At 39.1% G+C, this 25,450-nt stretch overlaps 1 protein-coding gene across 3 annotated transcripts; it reads left to right on the forward strand.

The window, feature by feature from the left end:
• The first annotated feature begins 354 nt into the window (after positions 1 to 354).
• itga6a (integrin, alpha 6a) lies at positions 355 to 24,968 on the forward strand. Of its 3 annotated transcripts, XM_022213213.2 has the most exons (26): positions 356 to 689; positions 9,552 to 9,676; positions 10,076 to 10,155; positions 10,262 to 10,523; positions 10,672 to 10,803; positions 13,744 to 13,957; positions 14,133 to 14,326; positions 14,406 to 14,500; positions 16,461 to 16,588; positions 16,671 to 16,760; positions 16,847 to 16,908; positions 16,988 to 17,157; positions 17,850 to 17,993; positions 18,094 to 18,212; positions 18,587 to 18,749; positions 20,691 to 20,777; positions 20,866 to 20,945; positions 21,074 to 21,151; positions 21,243 to 21,345; positions 21,930 to 22,106; positions 22,194 to 22,289; positions 22,369 to 22,473; positions 22,557 to 22,655; positions 22,756 to 22,881; positions 23,565 to 23,692; positions 24,141 to 24,269. In XM_022213213.2, exons 1-25 carry the CDS (start codon positions 499 to 501, stop codon positions 23,670 to 23,672), a joined length of 3,228 nt encoding a protein of 1,075 aa, XP_022068905.2. In that variant the 5' UTR covers positions 356 to 498; the 3' UTR covers positions 23,673 to 23,692; positions 24,141 to 24,269. The 3 variants fall into 3 exon arrangements, with proteins under 3 accessions (XP_022068904.2, XP_022068905.2, XP_022068903.2); XM_022213212.2 differs by lacking the exon at positions 23,565 to 23,692 and having other exon boundaries at positions 355 to 689; positions 22,197 to 22,289; positions 24,141 to 24,968; XM_022213211.2 differs by lacking the exon at positions 23,565 to 23,692 and having other exon boundaries at positions 24,141 to 24,968.
• The last annotated feature ends 482 nt before the right edge of the window (positions 24,969 to 25,450 follow it).

Raw genomic sequence — 25,450 nt, forward strand, 5'->3', positions numbered from 1 at the left:
CATTTGAGCAACCAAAAGCCGTTGAAAACTTGCATGTCTTGATATTTATCTTAATCTTCTGTAGATAGAAGAGGAATGCAAACATTTCAAAGCATCTTCAGTGGCTTTGCAAAGGCAAAAACCTGGCCTGTTATGTAAATAACACAAACAAACAAACGAATGATGTGAAACAGCGGTGAGTTTGCAAGTCAACCTGCAGGAAATACACCTGATTTTTATTAAAATAATAACACATTTTGAGCATATATTCGTTGAGTAAAATCTCTCAAACATGTACATGTAAATATGTCTCTTGCATGTGGTGCATAAATGCAGGTTGTTTCTTCCAGTTGCAGTTCGCCTGATTGTCCAGTCGGGGCGCTGTGGAGCAGCTGTTGGGAGCCTGCGGTTAAACATGCGGCTGCAGCCTTCAGTCATCAATTGACTGAGCTGAGAGGAGCTGCGGGACCTGCGGCTCTGAACTTTGGGACTGTTGGACACATCTGGACCAGCGCTGCGATGCTGCTGCAGGGAGGACTCTCTGCTCCTGTTCACGCCTCACTTTTATTTAGTTTTTTCTTCCTGAGGCCGGCTTTGGTGCTCGCCTTCAACCTGGACACCAGTCATGTCATCAGGAAACACGGAGAGCCGGGGAGTCTATTCGGGTTCTCTCTTGCCCTGCACCGACAAATCAACCCGGATAAAATGATGTAAGTGAGCCTTTTATTTCTACTGATTAGGTTCACTTCTCTCTGTTTGGGTACTAAAGTTGTTGCATGTACTGATAATATATTGAGAAGCAGCAGACACAAGCAAATCAGCACCCTTTTCCCTTCTCATTTTAATTTTACTCTGCACAAATCCTCTTCATGAAAGTTACTGTAACTGTCTCCCAAGACATTAGTGTTTCTTAGCAGATGGTTTTTGTTCTAATATTCAATAGATTTCGAATTTCCCTCATGCAGTGATGCTTTGAATCTGAAATGAGAAGCAGCCAAAGGACAACAAGTGCAAAAACAATGGTTAGAAGTGTCATGCAAATGTGACTGTAAGGTGAAAAGGGAGCACTGAGAGAAGAGATGTAGTAATGGAGGAATATATCAGTCTCTGAGCTTTGCAAATGTGTGGATCTGCAACTTTTTTCTGTTTAGAATAACATTTGTAGATATAGTGGACTGTTGATCAGACAAAACAGCAGTTATGTTACACTGCTAACTTATTAAAAACAGGACTAAATCATTTTGGGATATACGTTGTGAGGGTACAGTTCTAGCCCAAGATCGAGAGATGATTTTTTATTGATAACTTTTTCTCAAATAAGATTTTTCAGTGTCAGTTTCGCCTGTTAATATAGTCAGTTTCCTTTTACCACTGGTAAAAGTGTATGGTGTTTGCTGGGTTGTAAGTTCTCTGCCCTTAAAAAGCTTTAGCTAAAAGTAGCTTTTTTTAGTGGCTTTTAACCTACACAGAGGACAGAAAGAAATAAAGAACAGAGGACAGAAAGAAATAAAGAACAGGAGCAGGTGCATTTCCATTCTACATTTGTACTGATGAAGTATGATTCATAAACGGTGCTGAGAAATGATGGCTTAAATGAGCATTCATGGCATCTTGCGCTCATCTCATTCTTCAGACAGATAGTCACAGAGATGTCTTAAGTTTGTGCCAAGATGAAAATAAACAGCAGTCAAATTTTAAAATATTTCTTCAATGCAGCAAAGAATGTCTGGCAGTGCTATCACATGTACACTACAGGAAATTGTCTGGTTTGGCCTGCCCTGAGGGGGCAGAGTAGACATCAGTGTAGTGAGTCTGATCGTCTTGTCACACAAAGTGCAACAGGGATAAGTTGAGGAGAGGGAGTGGCATATCAAAGCCTGGAACGAGGGTGAGGCTTTGTGCAAGAGGCACTGTGTTGGCAGACAGAGGACCCTGCAGGAGCATGTTGAGAAACAGAGAGGAGGGATCAGAAGCCCTGATAACAAGACTTAAAGAGATTTCCCAAAGATGGCATTGATCAGACTTAACTTGTGGAATTTTATCTAACTGCTGTTTTGACTATTGCGCAAAAACAGGTCATGGTGTAGTGGACGTATTCCACAAACTGTTCTTGTGCAGACATTCCTTTGGGCCTGGATGCTAAAAAGCGGCACTTTCACATGTACCAGACTTCACAAGAGTGAAAAGTCATGAAACTGATGTCATATTTGTTGGGCAAATAGAGGCTTGAAATGTGACACAGGCTTGATACTTTGTTTTCAGCCAGTAAAAGTAAGAGGAAGGTGCAGATTTGCCTCCTTTACACGCTGCTCTATTAGAAAGCTGCCCTGCTTTTACACCAAAAGAACAAAATCACTGCATGTGACTTACGACCTTTTACAATATATAATAGTAACATGAGTGTTTTGGGTTTTGGAGTTTTCAAGGAGGATTTTTTTTTTGTCTGTCAACCTGAGAATTATAGCTACAGCTAATGAATGTTTTATTATTGAATAACAATAACTTGATTGACCATGATATATAAAAGATCAAAATATGAGAGGTTGTGACCTATTTGTGTAACTCTCTCAACCCCAGCATGTTCTGCTGGGTTCGGAAGCCATGTTAAAAAAAACGCCAAAATGACACCGTTTATCAGAGCCAAACTGTTTGCCAAACTTTTTTAGCTGTCTTTGAACTAATGTTCATTCATTTCGTCTGGGAAAATTTACCAGATTTAAGCTTAATTTCATGATATTTTACGAAATCTCTTTATTCTACATGTTTCATTTTTTAAAAAAAAAGCCGAAATCAGAGGGTTTACAGTAATTAAATTCTGAAAAATAAGTAAATAAATTCTGTGTGAAGCCACAGTGACTTAGCCTTGACAAACAGTCAGAAACATTGTCAGAAATTCAGGCACTTTTTGACTGAACTGCAGGCTGTGTTTACACAAAGCAGATTGGAACAAATATGGAAACAAATTTAAAATGCAAGTAGTGAAATAGCTATTTATTTTCAGTATGGAATGACTGTTGTACATGATGACTAAAAGATTTTAACATTTTTGTGATATTAATTGTCAAAGAAATTCACTTATGCTTGTCCTTAGTAATTTCAAAAGACATTTCTTGAGTATTCTCTACTTTTGGCCATAGTTGTGTTGTTTCCATGCAGGTGCTGGACTTTATATTGCAGTCAAAAATGAACCCACAGGTAGTAAAAGTGTGAGAGGAACAAAAACACACCCAGCTTTGGGTTCAAACAGTCAAAATGTAACAGATACGATCTATTATTTAGAAAGTAGCAGCCAATTTTTGGTTTCTATTTGTTTTTTTTGTTTCATCTCTACTAACAATCAGTTGATTAATCAATTAAACATATAGGCACTAAAGTCAGGCGGCTGTCCTGCTTGTAATTATCCCACATTGACTAGCCTTTATTTCTTGGCTGAGTCACTGTAACGCACAACAATTCTTGTTGTAATAGAGGAAAGTATGGAGCAAGCAACAGCTCGCTCTCCTCTGCCATGATCTTCGCTCTAAATCCTCATGTGACCCTGAGATAATCAGCCAAACGATTCAAGTGGAAGCTCAGCACGGCACACAGACATAGGTAATGAACAGCCTTGTCTGACTTGAAGAAGTGACAGACACTGGATCCACAAGTCAGCGATGTGTCACACAATCTGCATCTGCTGCTCTTGTTCTCCTATGAACGTGTTTGATGATGATCGCTGGCAGCTGCAGACGTCTGCCACATTAATCAGATTATTGTAAATCAGATGTGAAGAGAGAAGCGCTGGTCATCGCATGCTTTCTTTCTGAACAAGCTGTGTGAGGTGAGGTATAGATATGGCTAAAGAGGTCACATTCCTTTCAAGTCAGTTGTAGCAGTCTTTTCGTTCCTTTTTCAAACATAAAAACTCAAATCTTTTCCACTCTTCTGTTGACTGAAGGGTTGTTTTATTTATAGCCATTTCTGGAACTCAATCCATTCTGTTCCTCTAATGGTTTCTCTGGAAGCACAACTTGGTGTTCGCAGGTCCAAGCAGATCCAATGTGACATCTTGCAAAGAGGCAACTGGATGCCTCTTCCATGAATAATGTGTGTGGTTAATGATGCGGATTTAACATCTTCTCGATGAAACCAGAGAAAAAGAGCATTTGACTGGACGTGGACGGCCATCTGTGCATGCACATGTAACCTGATAGATTAAACGCATCAGTGAATCATCAGTCGTTTTAGTTAAAGTTCTCACTGGCATCTGAAGAAAGGGGTTAATAAGTGCAGTTAAACAGGTGCACAGAACTTTCTTTAAACTTTCTTCTTGATTTAAACTCGTGCTGAATATTCATGGTGTTTTCTGTGATGTGCTTCCAGCCAATCACGGGTCAAATCCAATCAGCGGGCAATGTGCGAACTGAAACAGTTAGAGCAGCTGCAGCAGTTCCTGTGACTTCTTCTTGCTTCGAGTGCACAGCTGTGAGAGCGCTGGAGCACATCTGTTGACGGAGACCAGTGAGATCACTGTAAACCCACACCAGTCGCCATGCATTCCCATTTACACTGCAGTGAAAGACAATGTGCATGATGGGATGCGGTTTCACGCTGTAGACTGACACACACTGGGTATATGTAAGTTTGAAAAATCCAGCAGTAAGACAGTGACTAATTACATTTCTAAAGGATTACTCACAGTGTGTGACTCTGTATATGATTTGTCCTTCGTGGGGCATTTTACATTTCACATGCATGCCTACGCTTTTCCCAGAGTAGTCCAAAAATACTTATTTTTTGACCATACGTCAGACATATTTGGAATTTTTGCACTGCAGTTTCTCATATGTCAATACTAACACATTCGTGATGAGCTAAAACCTGCCAGTGTGTCAGTCCTGATTTATGGAGTGGGCTGTGTAGAAGCAGAGAACACAACCATAAAGTTTCAGATCAATTTAATTCTTGTCAGCACAATTTGATGTATTTGAGTATTACTTTTCCTATTTTGTAACTGTCACTCTGCAAGCAAACTTTGCATTAAAGGAGAAGGGCAGATGAAATACTAAAATCTTGCTCATTTTCAAGCTGAAAACTAGTGCATGTGTATGTAAATGTTACAGTTACTTGCTACATTCTGCAGCTGTCACAGTGTTGAGTAGTTCTGCTCTTAAGCTGCAGGTATTTTCCTTTACCTGTGTAAGAAGCTCTTCAAAAATGTGGTGTTTTCCTGCATGTGGCCTCGTGGATTTTGCTTCTCTTAAGAAAGAAGGCACTGTCAGTGAGGCAGAAATACTTAAGGCAGCTTGCACTTTACATCTGAATACCTCTTGAAGCATACAGCAGATGTCCAGTCTTTGAAGGGCAGCTTGGACAAGTCTTTCATTAAAATGGTTAACTGAAGAATTGTGGTCAACTGAAAACAGTGTGATCTTTGCGTGAGATTTATTTTAGGATGGCTGCAGCCAAAAATGATTCCCATTATCGATGAATTTGCTGTTTTTCTTTAACTTATTGCTCAGTATCTTATAGGATATCAGAAAGCAATGAACACAGTCAAACCCAAACATGTTCTTTTCATTTAAAAAGGTAGAGCCACAATTGTTACTTAAAAATGTCACTCTAAACAAGTCCAATTTCCTGTATTCATAAAACTCTGCAGTCATGTTTTGCTTTCTGTGCTTCACCCTTTTCCTGTCACTTGAAAGCTAAAATGTGAAAGTGAACCTAACTGCAGAGCGTCCTGTTTGTATTTGCATCTCACTGGGCTTTGTTTGAAGAGACGGTTTACAGTTTGGTCTCCAGTTTGACACGAGGCTTCCTCAGGAGAGTCCTTGTTTAGCAAATGAAGGGGCACAGTGCAGCTCCACAGATCAATAGGTGGGTTACAGAAGGAACTGCAGAGTCACAGAGAGGAGAAAAGGGTGGAGAGGATTTCCTCTCCCTCCTTTGAAGAAATTCCTACATTGTGAGTCTGCTGGGCAGCTCACACGTGGTAGTGTAGCTTCTAATTAGCAGTCATTCATTTCGAAAAAAGAATTTATTCTAATAGTTTTGTTAATTATACAACTGTGTGAAAAACAGGCTGAAAAAGCATTTTATTATTAACCCTGTTGTCCTCATTTACGGGCACCAAAAATATTGTTTCCTTGTCTGAAGAAAAATCCAAAATTTCAGCAAAAAATTCCCCAAATTTCAGAAAATTTGCAAAACCTTCAGGAAGAAAATTCCAATAATTCCTTAAAAGTTTCCCTTAAAAGTTTTATTTTTTTTAAAAAATTTGGCAAGAACATTCTTGTAAATATTTTTCAAAAGATGAGTAAAAATCTTCCAAAAAAACACCCTAAAAATATCTAAAGTGATGGCATGTATATCAGTAAAACTTCTAATATATTTTTTAATAACATTCACAAAAAAATCAACCAAAATCCAGCAAAATTCACTGGATTTTGGTTGATTTTTATGTGAATGTTCTTAAATATTTTTTAAATTTCTTTTTTTTTTCCACCAAAAAATGTTCAAAGATTTCCCAAAAATGTTGAAACTGTGGACAACAGAAAATATTGTGTGGACAACACTGTGAAAATATTTTTTTTCCACATTTTCAAACTTTAAAACGGATCAGTTTTGACGTGCAGGACGACACGAGGGTTAAAGCTTATGTTGCTTGAGTGAACAGTTTTTTTGGGGAAGCTATTGTTTTAGTTCAGATCAGTCCTTCATGACTCACATCCTGCAGTAGAAGTTTGCAGAGATGTTTTGAATCTCCAAATGAAGTCTTCAGTCAGTCTTAAGTCTCTTAAGCTCTTAAAAAATAGCACCTTTCAAAACTGCAAATTGTGTGACTGCCAGTGTGTTCTGTGTTTCTCTGCCGTCACTTGCAGGAAGCATGACCAAAATGCTTTGTGGTTTTCTATTGCACGTCTTCACATTTTGATAGTGTGTGAAATGTGACAAATGCGAGCAAGCTGTAACCACATTTCACAGGTGTCAGACATAAAGCCCAATTTTAAAAGTACAGCGATTTAGATGTCTGTTGGTATATTTCCTGAGACAGGAGGAAAACTGTTGTACACTTTTATTTCATATGCATTTCTCCTTTATTTGGATAACATGTTTCGACAAACAGGCCTTTTTTAAAGATCAGCAGTCATGCAGAAAAAGGTCTGAGTGCCAAGTCGGACACTTTTGCAACACTTTTTTTTCCTCCTTCCAGTGATCAGCCCCTCATTACTTCCCTGTATTTGCAATAATTTTGCATCAGTTACAGATATATCTCTTAAAAATTATGTATAGCTACTGTATCTACACAGCTGCTGAGTGAGGCGAAAAATGCAAGCTGTGTATTTAAAAGTCTCAAACATTACATTTTTAACCTTAGAGTTGTTTTTTTTAAATTGTGTTTAAAGGATCTTTTATCATACTTTTTCAATGCCTTACAATTCTTTTGTTGGAAAGCACATTTTCTAATTGAAATGAATGATTCATGCTACTTGTTGTTAGATGCTTGTGCTCTCTCTTAGTGCTTTCACTTTATAAATACTTAACAGCATTTTTTCAACACAGAAAATATTGCAAATGTGTCAACAGTTTTGTGAAAACAGATAAAGTATCTTTTACACTATTTGTTCATCGCTTGAATTCAGAATGATAAAAGTGTGCATTTTTGATTTAGCTTCGATATTTCTCTGTACAGCACCAACAATTCCTAAACTTTTTGTGTAAAAGAGAACGCGATGAGCCTTTTCGATGAGTGTGTGAGTGTCGCTGATAATGTCAGCGCACTGGCTGCTGACACCCATGTGACACAGTGACCCCTCATGCTGCTTCAGAGCTGTGAGGATGTGGGTTTTGTGGGTACTCTGTAGTCAATTGCACGATCATGGGCAAAACGACCACAACACACTTGACATGAGATTGTCTGCTTCAGTGCCCCTTTACACTCTGCGGATTGTCAGAACACTAGTCTACTGTCACATACAGCAGTTCACTGTTTTCTGTCTTTTAGCAAAATATAATTGCTCCACTGGAGGGACAGGCTGAGGCTGTTAAATCATCAATGCTGTGAACTGTGCAAACCATGCTATATGCAATATGCCCGCAAAAAAGAAACGTGTATAAACAAATTAGTTTATTATGTAATATTTGCTATTATTGAGTAGCAGCAGAAGGTCTTTTATAGTCAGGACGAGTCAGTATCATGTATTTCAATGGAGTTATTCAGGTTTTAAGTTTTTCAGATGATGATTTCGGTGATGATTGCAATTCCTTTTTGCCATTTTGTACAAATATTCAGGGTTCCTGGTTCATATGTCCAAATGATTTTGGTGCTTGTAGTGTCTCAGTCTGTTTGACAGTTTGTGGTTTTGAGTGAAATTCCCAACAAACTCCTTGGATGGACATTTATTAAAGAGATGTGTATTTCCCTCAGGATTAAATGTTGTAACTTTAGCTTTTATTCTAGCAACACGATCGTGTCGAAATTTGACTTGCAAAACATCTCCAAAATTGGTGGCCTTTCCATCAGTCTTAGCTGGGCTTTGTATTCAGTGCTTTGGTGCATCTGCTAAACCTGAGCATGTTAATATCATTACTGTGAGCTGCAAATTAGACTGCATGCACTCTTCAGATGGTCAGTTTTTGAGTTTACTGTCCGTACACATTTGAAGCAACTCCAAAAAGATAATTGTTTTTAATCTTAGGAAAAATATTTTAAGTTTTACTGGCAGTTACATTTAAAAGCTACAGCAGAACTAATTTTTATGATTTCCTGGTTGTATAAATTCTTAAAGTATCTTGACATTTGTGTGTTAATTAGTAGATTAGTACATACTGTTTGATTAGGGACACCTCAGTCTTCTTAGCCGGATGTTGATATTGGCTCATGTTGTGTTTTTGAAACATCCTGTCTGGTTTCAAGATATTTTTTTTACTGTGTTGAATCAGACAGAGTAGATAACTTCTGTCTCGTCTGTACTGCAGGTTGAAGCTCTGAGTCTCCTTTTCTGTTCTAACAAACAGACAATTTTCTCTTCATATTTATCCCACAGATCTTTCTCACATAGTAACTCTTTGAAGAGTTGCCTTTAGTTGACAAGTCAAGCAGGAAATGTAGTGAGAGAGAGTCGAGTGAAGTACGACACGCAACAATAGCTCCTGTGGCCCCTGTGGCTCCTGGGCGGAAATGAAACATGGATGTTTTGGGTATATGGTATGTGCCTGAGCTATGAGGCCACCACAGTGCGAACCCTATTCTTCTTAGTTTTTGCAGATTGTTGTAGTTGTTGCCCCTGTGCCAAAGAAGAAATTATTTTGCAATAGTCACCACAAAATACATTTTTCTTTCCAGGAAGCAATGAGTTCTTGCTGTCTTTTGCCACCACTGTCTCTGACACTGTTGATGTTTTTGCATACTTATGTCAAATTCAGAAAGCTGCTTCTCTGGAGCTTGTTGGAAGGCATTCCAACAAATCTGGGAGATAATTTACTGGAGCTTTAGAGCTGATTGGAGTGAAAGATGCTTAGTGATTCTGATGCTTTTTATTTATTCCCCGAATCCTGAAAAGGCATGTGTTTGTTGTATTTTTCTTCAGGATGTTGATCGGTGCCCCAAGAGCCAGAGCTTTGGGAAAACAAACAGCCAACATCACAGGAGGCCTTTATAAGTGTGAGATCACAACGGCCAGTGGCTGTGAACGCATCGAATTTGACAATGAAGGTGAGAAATTTAACTCCAAAAGAGAGAGGACATATACAAATGTAATTCTAATCTAGTAAATAAATAAGTCTTGTATTTAGGTCATTATATCTCAGATCATCAGACTGTTACAACAATATTTGCTCCATCATTTCTGATTTGCATGCCTTAGTCACAAAATATGAGGAAATAATTTTCTAAATAATCGTACTTTAAAAAATGAAAAGGTTTAAAGAAAATTAGAGCTCATTGAGCAGAAACCCTCAATGATTTGAGATGGAATGAGCCAATTTTGATGTTTTGTAAGCCCCAAAACTTGGAAGTGGACTGTTGAAGTGTATCTTAATATATAGTCTTTGTAAAGGTCAGGACTGAGTGTTTGTTGTATATACATATATCACTGTCTTGGTAAATTTTCAGAGGACACGGATAATGAGAATAAAGAGAATCAGTGGATGGGGGTGACTGTGCAGAGCCAGGGCCCTGGGGGAAAGATTGTGGTGAGTCCAACTAAATATCTAAACCATTGTTCCCAGTGTCCTCTTGTCCTGCTTCTAGTCTTATAAAAGTATGAACTCAAACACGGCTGCATTTTTGATATTTCAGACGTGTGCTCACCGCTATCAGAGGCGCTGGTTTGTGAACACCGCTCAGGAGTCTCATGACATCACCGGGCGCTGCTACGTCCTGAGTCAGGACCTGACCATTGACTCGTCTTCGGACGAGGATGGAGGGAACTGGAACTTCTGTCAAGGCAGAGCGAGAGGCCATGAGATGTTTGGATCATGCCAGCAGGGTCTGGCTGCCACTTTCACCAAAGACTACCATTACGTGGTGTTTGGAGCACCTGGAGCATACAACTGGAAAGGTCAACACCTATTTTTATCTAACCAACCATAACTACACAATGCTCTTACCGTATTTATTGGTAGAACTGAGTTCTGCACCCGCAGTTAAACATTGGGAATCTTAAAATACACTTTTCTCATTTACTTCAACCTCTTCTGTGTTTCTAGGAATTGTTCGAGTGGAGCAAAAAAACACCACTTTGCTGGAGATGGAAGTGTATGATGACGGTCCGTATGAAGTCGGGAATGACCAATCCTCGAACCCTGAGCTTATGCCAATACCTGCCAACAGCTACCTCGGTGAGTTTTCTCTCGGGCTGCAATGAACAATAATCCTCAATGTTGATTAACCCTCTAAATCCCAAGCAGTTTCTGGTCATTTCCTGCTACGTTTGTACTCACTGTGGGCTCATTTTCACTGCATTATGAAGTTCGGCACCTCTATGAAAACAGCATAACCATGGATAGAAGTAGATAAAATGTCTTCTGTGCAATGTGACACAATTGTAATGTCATGAATCTTGAAAATAATACTTTAAAAAATAAAAAAAAGCTTAAAAATACCTGTTATCAGATTTTACAACAAGTATCCACAGGTGATACCAATACTGAGAGAAATGGTAGCGCTTCATAGTTTAGATATTTACCTACTTTTTTACTGCTACTATTCTTATCGTGTTTTTGTGTATGTTTCCTGTCTGCTTTATGTAAACGCAGCTTGCAGTTCAGCACCGTTCAACTACAAAATGTCGGCATTTTTCTCACTTAACTTGACTGCTGATCCCAGCTGGGTTACTAATGGCTTCACAGTTGTGCTAAGGATCAATTTGGATACAGCATAGATTTTCTGGAATACAGTTTTTATATCAGACATGCACAGTCAAGTGATTTTGATTAAATGTCATGATCTGAAGCTTAAATTTGGTTAACTTTCAAGATGGAACCACACATCACACACAAACGGTTTGTTTAAGGATTCTCCAATAATTCTTTGTGTTTTTACAGTTTCTGACTCTGACAAATGATAAAAAATTTTGGCAATAAACATGCCTTTCAAACCCATAGGTGGGTTTTGGGGTTCAGGGGTTTAATCTGTAGATTGTGTTCATGAATAACTGATTAATTGTTTAGTCTGTAAAATGTCAGAAAATTATGAAACAATGATTTCTTTAAGTGTCTTGTAGGCAACACAAGGCGTTTCCAAATGTCTTGCTTTGTTCACAGTCCTAAGATACTCAGTTTACTCTTGTAACGAATAAAAAAACAAGAAAATATTCTGTTTCAGAATCTGAATTCAGAGAATATTGGCTATTTATCTCAAAAAATAGCGAATCCAATTATTCAATTGTCAAAATAGTTATCAATTAATTGAAAAGTTGACAACTAATTGATTAATTGCTGCAGCTTTACTTGTTACTTGTGTCCTGTTAGTTCTGTATTATAGTCTACCTCTTCTTTTTTCTGTTATAACTGGTCGACATGTTTGAATCTGATTTATTTATGGACTACAAAGACAGAAATGTACTCAAATTAGAATTTCATTTTAGCAGGATTCAGAAAGCAAAATTACATGCACAAGATCAGAAATAATGCTGTAATGGAAGCTTGTCTTCCCCTTGATTAAGAAAGAGAAGAGCTGTCTTGTCTTTCATGGCTTTTATTTTTTATTAGAAAGACAAATTAAAAGAATCATGCAGGTCATGTTGCTGATGATGAAACTGGGCTGCAGTGAAACATCATGTTCTCGTTTAGAGTCCCTATATTATCAGAGTATCGACATGACGGGTCCAAAAAATTTTGGTCACGTGATCTATAGGCGGGGCTGCTCAGTGGTGTGGTGGTTAGCACTTTCGCCTTGCAGCAATAACATCCCTGGTTCAAATCCCGGGGTGGGGCTGGGATCTTTCTGCATGGAGTTTGCATGTTCTCCCTGTGCATGCGTGGGTTTTCTCCGGGTACTCCGGCTTCCTCCCACAGATCAAAAATATGCTGAGGTTAATTGGTTACTCTAAATTGCCCGTAGGTGTGAATGTGAGTGTGATTGTTCGTCTGTATATGTAGCCCTGCGTCAGACTGGCGACCTGTCCAGGGTGTCCCCTGCCTTCGCCCGAGTCCGCTGGGATAGGCTCCAGCACCCCCCGCGACCCTAGTAAGGATAAAGCAGTGTATAGAGAATGGATGGATGGATCTATAGGCACCATTTTGTTTCCTATTCATGAACGCGGGGTTTTCCTGTTAACGTTGTTTACACCACAGAGAGTAATACTAGGTCCTTTTTCGCTTCCTAAATACCTGAAAAATGACGGGCTGTTGTGCCTTTGGGTGCACAAATCGATCGGAGAAGGGATTCCACATGTTTAGATTTCCCAGTAATAGTGAAAGAACGAAACTGTGGGAAAATAAAGTCCGGAGAGTGGGATGGAAACCCACTTCATCATCGTTTTTGTGCCAGGTTAATCCCATGTATGTACTTTCATGTTATGATGTATGGGTGAATGACAGATATCAAAGTTTGATGTGATTTTAGGCAGTTGTGGTTATTTTGACTTTGACCATTTTCATGCATGGAGATGCATGAACCTCGTTAAACTTAAGCGGCCCGTATGTGCAAACATATTTTGCTAAATTTACCGAAGCTGCACACTCGATGATAGAAACATTCTCATGAATCCGCCGGTATAAAACACTTGCAGATGTGATTACCACAGCAGTTAATAAAAACACATTTGTCCAACAAATAACGTAAACAGCAAAACTCACCTTTGAATCCTCATAACTAGTCACAGATGAAAATATTCCACAAAAAACGGCCATAATCCAACCTTGGACATCCAGATAAAACAAGCCAGTAAAATATTTTGTCCAAAACATGTCTTGAAATCAGTAAACAATCCACAAATAGCTAGTTTTCGTGAATGTGCACCTCGCGCTGCACGTCCCATATTGAGTGAATGGAAACAAAATGGCGTCAAACCCCCAGTTGTGGCTACTCTGATAATATAGGGACTTTAGTTCTCGTTACAGCACCAGCGTCTCCTACTGGTTGATCAGGGTACTTGAGCAGAGATGGGATGAATATCTGCTCAATGCTGCCCACTAATATCTCTATTAGTGGGTAAAAACAAATAAATGTGGAAGCGTTCTGTCATCTACACTGTTTACAACAATGGGACTTTCAGTAGCACTGATCTCAGAACAGGAAGAAAAGGGGGTAAAAAAGAAATATCTCTCACACTTTAGGATTCTCCCTTGATTCGGGACATCGCATCACCAAGAGTCGTGGCCTGACGGTGGTGGCTGGAGCACCAAGAGCCAATCATAGTGGAGCTGTGGTCCTGCTGAAGAAAGAGAGTCCAACATCCTCCAGACTCTTGGTGGAGCACACGCTGCATGGGCCGGGACTGGCATCGTCCTTTGGCTACGACGTGGCTGTAGTTGACTTGAATGGTGACGGGTAAGTAGCTTTTCTCACTGCCTTTCATCGGGCTCTAGCATACGTAGGATTCAATCATACTGAGACAGAAAGTTTGCAACATCTGTCTGTTTTGATATACTTTAAGCGTTTTACTTCAAGCGACTTTTCTTTCTACATGATACTGATAAATATTTACTTCCTATCTATGATCTAGATGGGAAGACATAGTTGTCGGAGCCCCTCAGTTCTACATGAAGGACAGAGACATCGGAGGAGCTGTTTATGTCTACATCAACAAGGCAGGGAGGTGGGAAAGAATCAAGAGTGTCCGTCTGAACGGGACCAAACACTCGATGTTTGGACTGGCTGTGGAGAACGCTGGAGATGTCAATCAAGACTCATATCAAGGTAATTTAGCTGGCATCTTGTACCTTATTTATGTTTTCCGTGTCAGTTGCAGTCACATGTTTCTTTCTCCTTCAAACAGATATTGCCGTTGGAGCTCCACATGATGATGGTGGTGCAGGAAAGGTCTACATTTATCACGGCTCTGCAGAGGGAATCAGTATCAGTCCTGCACAGGTTGGTTTTATGGACTTTTGTTTAAATCTTTATAATAACAGTGGCTCACATGACTACCTGCCATCTTCTGAAGTGACTCTCCAAATCAGTGGAGACTTTATAGCATGTTTTTTATGATTTGTTTAGCAGTGTTGATGTTTTGGTTTAGTCTCACTGCTCTTATCAGCTCACTTTCAGGCTAGAGGTAGGAGATTGCTAGCCTAGCCGCGCTAGACCCATGTTCTGAAGGCACAAGGGTCTAGGACCGCTCGACAGGGAGGGAGGCGGGCTAAAAGGTTGTTTTTCAAATCACTCTGCAGCAATTGGGTAGGTATACAACCAATCAGCACAACGAATAGGCTGACGTAGTTCCTAGAGCGCCGGCGGATTGTGGCTAAGTCCCATTAGCTTCCCAACCAGCGGAGCCAACTGGTATATTAAGGATTTGCCATATCCCGTCGGCATAAGTCCAAATACGTCTTTCTTCTCAATGAAACACTTCAGTGCCGTCCTTTGTTTATCTTTCAAGTTGAATTTTAGCTTCAAATCTTTAAGGGCTGTGGCCAAAGCCGAGTCGAAAGATAACTGTTTATTGTGCGCCGGTTGTTTCTGTCAGAATCGTCACGCCTCTGTCGTCACTTCGTTACGCCCGCTCTCTGACTCTACACTTCATGGTGATTGGTCCGGCCAGTTTTAGGAGAATCCAGCCTCGAGCCTTATGGAGGGTAACTAGACCCACCCTGGCAGAGAATTAAATTTGTTGCCGTGGGTTGTCTAGGCTAGGAGATTGCTGTAGAAGGTGATAAATCTCCAAAAACTACCTTGCCCAACACTCAAAGTTTGCAAAAACAGAGCTAAAAGGAGAGTAAATGTTAGACTTGTATCTGCCAAGTGTACAGACGTTATCTCAGCTTGAGCTTAGCAGCAAAAAGTCTGTGTTTCAATACTGGGCCATAAAATGTGATTGATGTGACAGAAGGAAGTACAATACTAAATCATTGGTGTATCCTTGTAAGTTCTTATGTCAGCGCTCAATCCTGGTCTTCACCCTGAGGCCTCAGAACTAAACCCTCACAGACTTAACTGACGTCACAGCTGTAGTCCCTGAGCGTGTGAGTTCATGAGGACAGGAAATAGTATAAAAAGAGGAATGAGGGCACCCAGATAACTCAACTGGTGGAGCGTGTGACCCATGAACAGGAGCTATAGTCCCTGACACAGCGGACTGGGTTTGATTCCAACTCATGGCCCTTTACTGCAGGTCTTCCCCCATTCTTCTCCCTACTTTCCTGTCTACCTCTCTACTAACCTTTCCAATTAAAAGGCAAAAAAAAAAAAACTAAAAGAAGAAGGAATGAAGCACACTGTAGTGGCAACACTATTACTTGGAAACAACACATCACCAATAAACAAAAAATGAGGATAAAGTCAAGATAGCACATTTCTTACCTACATCATTAATGCTTGTTCGTGTACAGTTTTTGAGGAGGAGAAAAACCACGCATATGCATCACCAAATTTGCTATTAATTATTGGTAAGTCCTTCACTAGAGTGTGTAGACATGCAGACTCACAGAAACTGTGCATAACAGCATCAAAATCAAAGGGTGTTGAAAACATGACAGGGCCAATGTTGGGTTCAGTGTATATTTTTCTGGTGGCCAAAAAAATCAGCTTTTGCAAGTTTAAGCTCTGTGGGAATCTCTTCATATGTTCATGGCAGTGATTTGTGGTGATCTTGTTGTGGACAGGGCTGAAATAAAAAAGCTTTTGCCTTTTATCATCTATAAATCCTTTTAAAATAATAATACACATAGTGTTGCTCAGAAACAAAGACACACCGGAGTACAGTCAGTGCTCCAAATCTTCAAATTATCTTCTCCTCAATTTACCTACTGATCTAAAAGAAACAACATTTTACCATTTAACTCTTTCATTAATTTGTTTTCATTTTTTGTTACATTATTCTCCTTCATTGTAGATCCTTTCAGGAAAAGAACACAACATTCGATTCTTTGGATATTCTCTGGCAGGAAACATGGACCTGGACGGTAACTCTTATCCAGACCTTGCTGTAGGTTCTCTGTCGGACACAGCTTTAATTTACAGGTAAATGTTCTTTTGTACATTATAAGTAAATTTAACCCCTACTGATATCTACCACAGTTTCATTTAACAACCTTTCTTTCAGGGCACGGCCAGTCATTACCATCAAGAACAATGTCAAAATATCTCCACAGGAGATTGACCTTACAATTAAAACCTGTGGTAACAGCATTTGGTAGGTGTTCTAATATTATTATTATTTAAACAGACCTCACAGTCAAAACTTTCTGTTTGCTAAAAATGTCCCTTTTCTCTTTGTAGCTTCACCGTAGAAGCATGTTTTGCCTACAAAGCAAACCCTGCATCTTACAGTCCAAAGCTAAGTATGTAGAAAAATATTTATTTTCTATATAGACGAACGTTTAGCCATTCTTTCTTAAATGTATTTTACTTCTGCTGCAGCTATTGGATATTTTGTGGAGGCGGATGGAGTTCGCAGGAAAAAAGGGCTGCCCTCCCGAGTGGTTTTCCTGAACAGATCCCGCTCTGAATCCGACTACCAGTTCAACGGCACCATAGACCTACGAGGCCAAGGCCAAGAATCATGTGTCATGATAAAAGCCAGGCTTAAGGTAGATCACTCAGTCACACATTAACATCAGTAAGCAACAATCAAGAACAGCTTCAGATAGCCAACACCTGGAAATTCTTGTTGATTTAGAGTTACAGCATCGCAGAAATCTTTAGATTTTGCATGAACGAGTAAACTCTCTGAGCTTGTGAATTTCACATTTCAACTACAACTGCTGCAACAATTTTCCCATGCATCTAAAAATGATGGTTGGGAAATCACTCCTTCTTCATCACCATCCTTAACATCGGCATCTCTCGAGGCTGTCTTCTCACGTCCACCCTTAGCTCCAACGCCTTAACCAAATTATGTACAACACGGTCATGGTGAGTCTGATATCCGGCAATGATGAAACGGTCTGCGTGGTGTAAGGACGACTACCTAAACCTCAACATACACAAAGCAGTATCACTGAAGTAAAAAAAAAAAAACCCACCATATCAAACTGGACTGCATATCAGGAGGGAAGAGGTGGACCAGGTTGCCAGTTTCAAGTTGTTACAAGTTTGAATAACTCACATCTGGTTAAAGAAGGTCAAACTGAGCCTCTTTTTCATGAGGATCCTGAGGTGCAACAAACTCTTCCAGAAACTGTTGATAAACATTTTGCCCCTTTCATTATATATTTCAATATACTGTTCATTTAAATGGATTCATTTATGTGGTGCTAACTTTCATTTCTGATTGGCACAGGACAACATTGAGGACAAGATGCGCAGCATTCCCATTGAGGTATCTCCAGAAATTATTGGTGCAAAACGACAGAAGATAAAAAATGGCCTCCCTCAGCTGATGCCCATCTTAGACTCCTCTCGGCTAAGCAAAAACATCACTGAGGTAAAATTTAGGCTGCATTTCTAAGTTAACACAAGAAGTCATTTTTATTAAGGTAATAACATGCTGTTTGTCTCTGTTATTATTTGTTGTCGTGTTGCAGGTCAACTTTATAAAAGAGGGATGTGGAAATGATCGTATTTGTCACAGCAACCTGAAGATGGAGTACAGTTTATACTACAAGCAAAATAACATGGATGTCTACTTTCCATTAAACAACAGGTTAAAATGTTATCTTGATTTGATGAAAGATAAACTAAAAAGGAATAAAATTGTGTCATGTGAAACAGTTGCTTATACTGCCAAACCCAATGGGAATCAACACTCAGCGCTGCCTTTTTGTAGTTCTTCGTTTTGGTCTTTGGTGAGTGGTTGAGTCTCGTTAACGCCATAAACCCACTAATTTTAAACCATATTCAGACAACAACCTCAGACATGCCAACAGCACAGTATGATTACACACATAACATCAGAGAGTTAAGTTACAACAAATAAATATGCTGCTCTGTGGACAGGATGTTGGCTCTTTATCTGTTCATCTGTTTTTATCACCAAGCTCAGTCTAAATTTTACCGGTGATGGTTGTGTTTCTGCAGCAAGAACAGCATCCCTGAGTTTCTTCTGAGCTACGACAATAAGAACTTGGCTCTGCGGGTGACGGTGAACAACATGGATGGCGAAGATGCTTACGAGGCAAAGGTGGTGGCAAGTTTCCCAGATACCCTGTCATATTCTGGTGTCCGCTCACATCAAACAACAGTAAGTCTACCGGACAGCTGCCGCCGCACAAAAAATATTGCACAAGAAAAAAGTGGTAAATGGAGAAATTTTGTACCACTAGCCAACATCACATAATGTTACATAACAAGCTAGCATGTTAACACATACAGTACTTACAGTGTGCTGTTTGACAGTAACATGCTACTGTTTGCATCAAACAGCTATGCGTAAGTACAGTGCATGTGAGTATAAACATCTCATGTTCATGTCAGCCTGCTGAGACCATAGGCTGTAATAAAGAAGGGTATGTAGCCACTATTACGTCACCCGTTGGTTTGTGGACTACCATTTTGTAGTCTTTAGCTTGGCATTTTCGCTGCCAGCAACTTGTGTTTTTGGAACCAAAAGTGACCATACTTGGTGAAGAGTGTGGATTAGAGGGGCTATTTTATTCAAAATGGAAAAATTATTTACAAAGTGAGCATCATGCCTGTATTAAAGGAGATGTGAAACTAGTTATTAAGGCCATAAATAGAATATAGAATGGAAGAATGCTTACTGAGGTAATGAACCATGTGAGCAGCAGGGTAATTTTTTCAAAGACTTCTATGCAATCGGACTTATTCTTTCAACCAGAGGAGTCGCTCCCTGCTGGCTGTTAGAAAGAATGCGTGTTTAAGGCATTTCTGCATTGACTTCAGTTTTCAGACCCAGAGGTAGCATCAATCTTTTAACCCTCCTGTTGTCCTCATTTACCGACTTCAAAAAATATTGTTTCCTTGACTGAAAAAAATCCAAAAATTCAGCCCAAAAAAATTCCCCAAATTTCTGAAAATTTGCAAAATCTTCAGGAAGAAAATTTCAATAATTCCTTAAAAGTTTCCCTTAAAAGTTTTATTTTTTTTAAATCCCTCAAACATGGCAAGGAAATTCTTGTGAATATTTTCAAAAAATGAGTAAAAATCATCCAAAAAAATCCTAGAAATATCTAAAGTGATTACATATATATCAGTAAAGCTTCTATTATTTTCTTTAAGAACATTCACAAAAAAATCAACCAAAATCCAGCAAATTTCGCTGGATTTTGGTTGATTTTTTTTGTGAATGTTCTTGAGAAACATTTTTAACATTTTTTTTCGACCAAAAAATGTTCAAAGATTTCCCCAAAATGTTGAAAATGTGGACATCAGAAGTTTCACTTTGAAAATATATTTTTTCCCACATTTTCAAACTTCAAATCGGGTCAGTTTTGAGCTGCAGGACAAGACGAGGGTTAAAAAGCTTATGACTTAGACTGATGTTTTCATTTTTTTCTTTTTTATCGTGACATGAAATAAACTGTTGGCCAGGAATGTGTCGTTTTTAAATGTTTATGTGACACTAGGTTCAAGACTCCCCCAAGAGGAAATCAAGTTGTTTTTTTAAAAGAATCCTGTTAGCATGTCATAATGGTGTTTTTTACATGTTGGAAGACACATCATGAGTGAAATAAGGCTGTGTTTTCACCTTGAAACTGCAATGAACTGATGACAGTAAAAAAAAAAAAACACAGATTCAGGCTCCCATGGTTTCATATGGGACTTTAGCATCATTTATTTTCTTCAGAATCTGTTTTAGGCTGGAACGTGTGGCTGAATTACTGCAATATTTCTACTTGCCATTGTGTAGTGTAGTGTAGTTTTACAGTGTTTGGGAACAGACGTGGGTGAGCTGGTGGGCTTGAGTTGCCCCAAGTGAGGAGGAAACAGTGTTGTTGAGTGATATGTTAGACATATTAAGACAAGAAGGAATTACTTTTATAGAAAACTCTCTATATGTGTAGCTAAGATACACAGATGAGGTTCCATTAGGGGATCATTGCAATCATTGTCCTCTGAGGTTCATATATACAACATCAAAACATGTGCAAACTCTGCAGAAATTTCTGATTTGTAACATATAACCATCCTAATTTTCAAATTTTACATTTTTTCTGTCTAGACGGAAAAGCCGATCATCTGTATGGCCAATCAGAACGGCTCTCGGGCAGAGTGTGGTCTGGGAAATCCCTTTAAGAGAGACTCACAGGTACAGACGTGTCATGTGCTAATGCTTTCTTTGGAGCTTGTTATTGTAATTCAAATGTGTGAGATGTTTCCACTTTTTTCCCCATAAGGCTACCTTTTTCATTATCATCAGCACTGCTGACATGAGCCTCGACACCACGGAGTTTGAGATCGACCTGCAGCTCCAAACGTAAGTCCGAAAAATGAGCCAAATGAGCTGAACTAAAGAGGTACTGTCGAGTTACAATGTGTAACTCTAATACTATTTATAATAATCAACATACGGCACTGTACCACTGAGTTATTTTTTTCTTTAAGGACCAGTGTGCAAGAAAATCTTGCTCATGTGAAAGTAAAAGCTAAAGTCATCATTGAAGTGCCTTTGTCAGTCACTGGGTGAGTATGTTGTTCCAGATCGTTATACATACCTGTACAGCACCTCTAAAAGAATGTGAATTAAAGATTTTTGCTTCCTTGATTTCATTAGGGAGGCCATTCCTAATCAGGTTTCCTTTGGAGGTGTTGTGAAAGGAGAAAGTGCGATGAGCACAGAAGAAGACATTGGAACTTTAATCAACTATACACTCAAAGTAAGTTTATTTCTCTATGGTTGATCTTTCTCAAATTGAAAAACTGACAGGACTCAGTTCAAAATTTCTTCTTCAAACAGAACTATTCATTCCTCTGGTATGATTTCAGCATCTGATGGTTTGTTATTGCTGTGTTTCGTCGAGAGAAATTAGCATCTCATCTGTTCAGGATTTAAACTAACACCGCTATAGTAAAAAAAAAAAAAAAATAGCGTCCAGGTTCTAACATTTGTTCTTTTAGGAATGTAAAAAATAACACGTCTTTCTGATTCATCTAAAAATCAGGAGAAATGTGTAGCTTTGTGTGGTACATCTCACCTTTTGGAGGGTCTCTTTACCTTTCTTTCTTCTCATAAATAGTGCTGCTTTATGATACCTTAAAAAATACTACAATAAATTTTAGAATATAGAAATGTAAAACCTTCATCAGCCCAACAAAACAGGTCTAAAATAATGCTGAAATATGACATTTATCCTCAACAACATTTGATGTACCACCTCATTCTTTTGTTTTCTATGAATTATTTTTGCCACATAGCTTAATATGAAATTGCAGAGTTGTACGGTGTTGATTTCTCCCTCAGATTAACAACTTGTGGAAGTCTTTGAAGCCTTCTGCCAAAGCCTTTCTACACATTCAGTGGCCCAAATACAACAAAGATGGGAAATGGCTCCTGTACCTGGTGAAAATCACTGCTAAAGGGCCTGAGAACATTGTTTGCTCTCCTGAGTCTGAGATCAACTCTCTCAAACTCATCCAGGTAGTATTTCTGGTTTCACATTCTTGAAGTAAAGTGCCTTCACCGTTTCATTCTGCGCTGAATTAATGAGATCAAATGTGCTTTCAGAAGACTTCTGCATCCCGGACAAAAAGAGAAATTGGGAGAAAACAAACAAAAACTGGCAGCAAAGTGTCACATCTGTCAGGCAAAAAGAAAATTCTGGTGAGTCTTGGTATTAATGTTCATATGCTTCTTCTGTAGAGGCATACATCTGGTGGCTAATGGTTTCTTTGCCTCCTAGTCTTGTGAAAAAGAGAACTGTGTGGTACTGAAGTGCCCCCTGCAGGGACTCGATGGTACATCAGTTGAACTGATATCTCGTCTGTGGAACTCCACCTTTATTGAGGTAAAAAGCTGTGTTTGAGTTGTTTTCCTGTGTCTCTTTCGTGTCTGATGGGTTTCCTGAACAGCTGTTTTGTTTTTCCACAGGATTACGCCTCTTTTCCCTCTTTGGATTTAGTTGTGAAGGCCTCCCTTGTGCTTGAAACTAAAGCTAAAAACGTGATCCTGAGAACTCCTGACACCACTGTAAGTCACTCAGTAGCTACATGAAACTATTAACTGTTTCCTCTCTACATCTGAACTCACCTGATGCCTTCGTTTTCCTCCTTCTGATATTTTATCACAGGTGACGGTGACTGTTTCTCCGGACAGTGCAGTAGCTCAGTATTTGGGAGTTCCCTGGTGGATCATTCTGGTGGCGGTCCTCGCAGGAGTCTTGATTTTGGCTTTGTTGGTGTTTCTGCTCTGGAAGGTGAGAACAGAGACGTTTACTAGTTCACAACTTCCATGTTTGGTGAAATAGGAAGTAGAAAAGAATTAAAATAGGAGGTAGAGCATAAACCCTTTCCTGTGTGTCTGGAAACTGTACAACACTCAAAAATTACATTTGGGTCTTGTTTGCTGATTTAAAAAAAAAAATACAGGTTATGAAAAATGAAGAATTGCTGTTTTCTGAATTAGTCGAGTCAAATATCTAAATATTGTTACTTTCATGAAGCTAAGATTTACTGCACAACACAGCTGGGTGCATGTTCGCATTTAGTTTTTAAGCAAAATAAAGGCCTGTGTGAGCTGCAGTAACCATTATTTTTACATTTGTAGATTAAAAAAGTTTTATTTATTGTAATAGTTCTCGATTAAATGTAATTAAAGCTGTAAAGCTGGAGTTGATGGGAGACTAGCTTAGCTTAGCACAAAGACTGGTAACAAAGGGAAAATGCTAGCCTAGCTCTCTTCAGGGTTAGTGAAGGTTTTAGAAAGTTTAGATTGCAAATCCCCACATATGAATAGCAAAAAATGAAACACTTTGTGACAGATGACATTTAACAATCAACATTAAACTCTCCAGATGAAGCATCTCCTTAACAAAATGTAACCTCTCTGCTGTGTTGCTGGAAGAAATCACTTGGGCTGACACTCTTTGCTCCTCCTCAGTGTGGTTTCTTCAAGAGAGCAACTAAAGACCAATACGATCCTGCGTATCAGAAGGCAGAGATCCATGTTCAGCCCTCTGACAAAGACAAACTCTCTGCTGAGGCCTGATTTATGCTCTCTGAACAGGGGTAAAGTCAGCATGGAGTGTGATGTCTGCCATGACTAACGAACTCACTTTCCAGCCAAATCTGCCGACGTAACGCAGGAAAAATTCAATCGGACACATATTGTATGGAAAATTCCCTTTAAATAGTAAACCTTCACATGTAAGTTTAATAGAAAACAATGTGAATAGAGATATCCCTTTCTGTCACAGTAATTTGGTCTTTGTCCAATATGTGTCTCTGAATTTTGACAAGAAATGAAAGCATTTTCCTCTTCAAAATGCCTCTTTGTAATTGTTCTGTGCTCTGCAGGTGCTTTTGCTGACTTTGCTGTTGCTGCTCAGCTGCTTGAAATGTTCTGTTAAAATCTGCAAAGCATGCTTCATGTTCCTGAACACCTGTCCTTTGTCGCTGCATTTAAATTGTAAAATTATTATTTGTAGTAATGTGTTGCGGTTTTAAATCTTCCCAGTGTGGATTCTTCAGACGCTCCAAACAAGACGACAGCGTCCCTCGTTACCACGCAGTGCGGATCAGAAAGGAAACCCCCGAGTGTAAAGATGGAAAAGTCAAACTCGACACTTTTGACAAGAAGCAGTGGATGACGACTTGGATCGATAATGAAAGTTACTCCTGAGCGTTTGTGACTCAAGATGAAATGCTTTAATTGTGACAGGACACGAGCACACTGAACTTTGGTGCTCTTATTTTGTAGATAATTCTGTTTAGGAATTAGCTGGGTTCAAAAGCGTGAATTTTGACACTGTAGTGACAAAACTCTTTTTGTAAGTGTTGTATATATTTAAATACTTCTGCACACTATATTTATTTTTTGATAAAAGAAAAATCATGCAGCCAAAGTTTTTTTTTTTCTTTCCACTGCGAAACAACAAAGGGCAAAGTTTACTGTTTTAAAAGCTGTCTTTAAAGCCTGAAGTCTATGCAAGGAAGGTACAGCTAGTTCACTGTAATATGAATGTAAATCAGTTTTTTGTGTGTTTAAAATCCTTCTTTCCGCTGTGAAACATCAGGTACATTATCATGTCACAAAAAAACACAAAGGTTTGACCACAGCTGGTTCTAAATGTGAGAGTTGCTTCATTTTATCTCGTCATCTCTGGCTGTTCTGGCGCTCAGGTAGCATCCACTGTACTGTAGATCATCACTGAAGTCTTTTTGTTCCATGTGAGAAACCCAAAGGGAAGATGGCGAAAAGCAACTGAAATGTGTCTTGGAGTTAACTGAACGTGCCTGTCTTAAACTGTTGAATTGTCAAGTGTAATAAATATGCTAAAGAAAAATTTCTACTGTTGAATTCCCCAACTCTTAGTATAGATTAGATTAGGTTGTTCGGATCAGCAATTTGAGTTAAATATATCATATAGCAGATGAACACAGTGATATATGAGAAGTGAAATGAAGTTTATAGGATTGAGTTATTTGGACATAAGGGGCGGTATGCATGGAGGATGAAGACCACAGCATTCCAAGACAAACACTTGCTACCCACAGTAAAATTTGGTGGTGGTTCCATCATGCTGTGGGGCTGTGTGGCCAGTGCAGGTACTGGCAATCTTGTTAAAGTTCGCATGGATTGCATCTAATTATTTCCATTACTGATGAATCCGTGACTTATTTTTAGTCACTCGGTTTACAAATTGCCACAAAATAGTGAACAATGGCGGTCACAAAGTCCTGAAGCCCAATGAGACGTCTTCAGATAGTTAAAGATATTCAGTTTATGAACAAAAAAGACAAAGAACTGAGCAATGATTGAGTTTT

The sequence above is a fragment of the Acanthochromis polyacanthus genome, chromosome 14 (assembly GCF_021347895.1).
Source record: "Acanthochromis polyacanthus isolate Apoly-LR-REF ecotype Palm Island chromosome 14, KAUST_Apoly_ChrSc, whole genome shotgun sequence".
In the NCBI taxonomy this organism is placed as follows: Eukaryota; Metazoa; Chordata; class Actinopteri; family Pomacentridae; genus Acanthochromis; species Acanthochromis polyacanthus.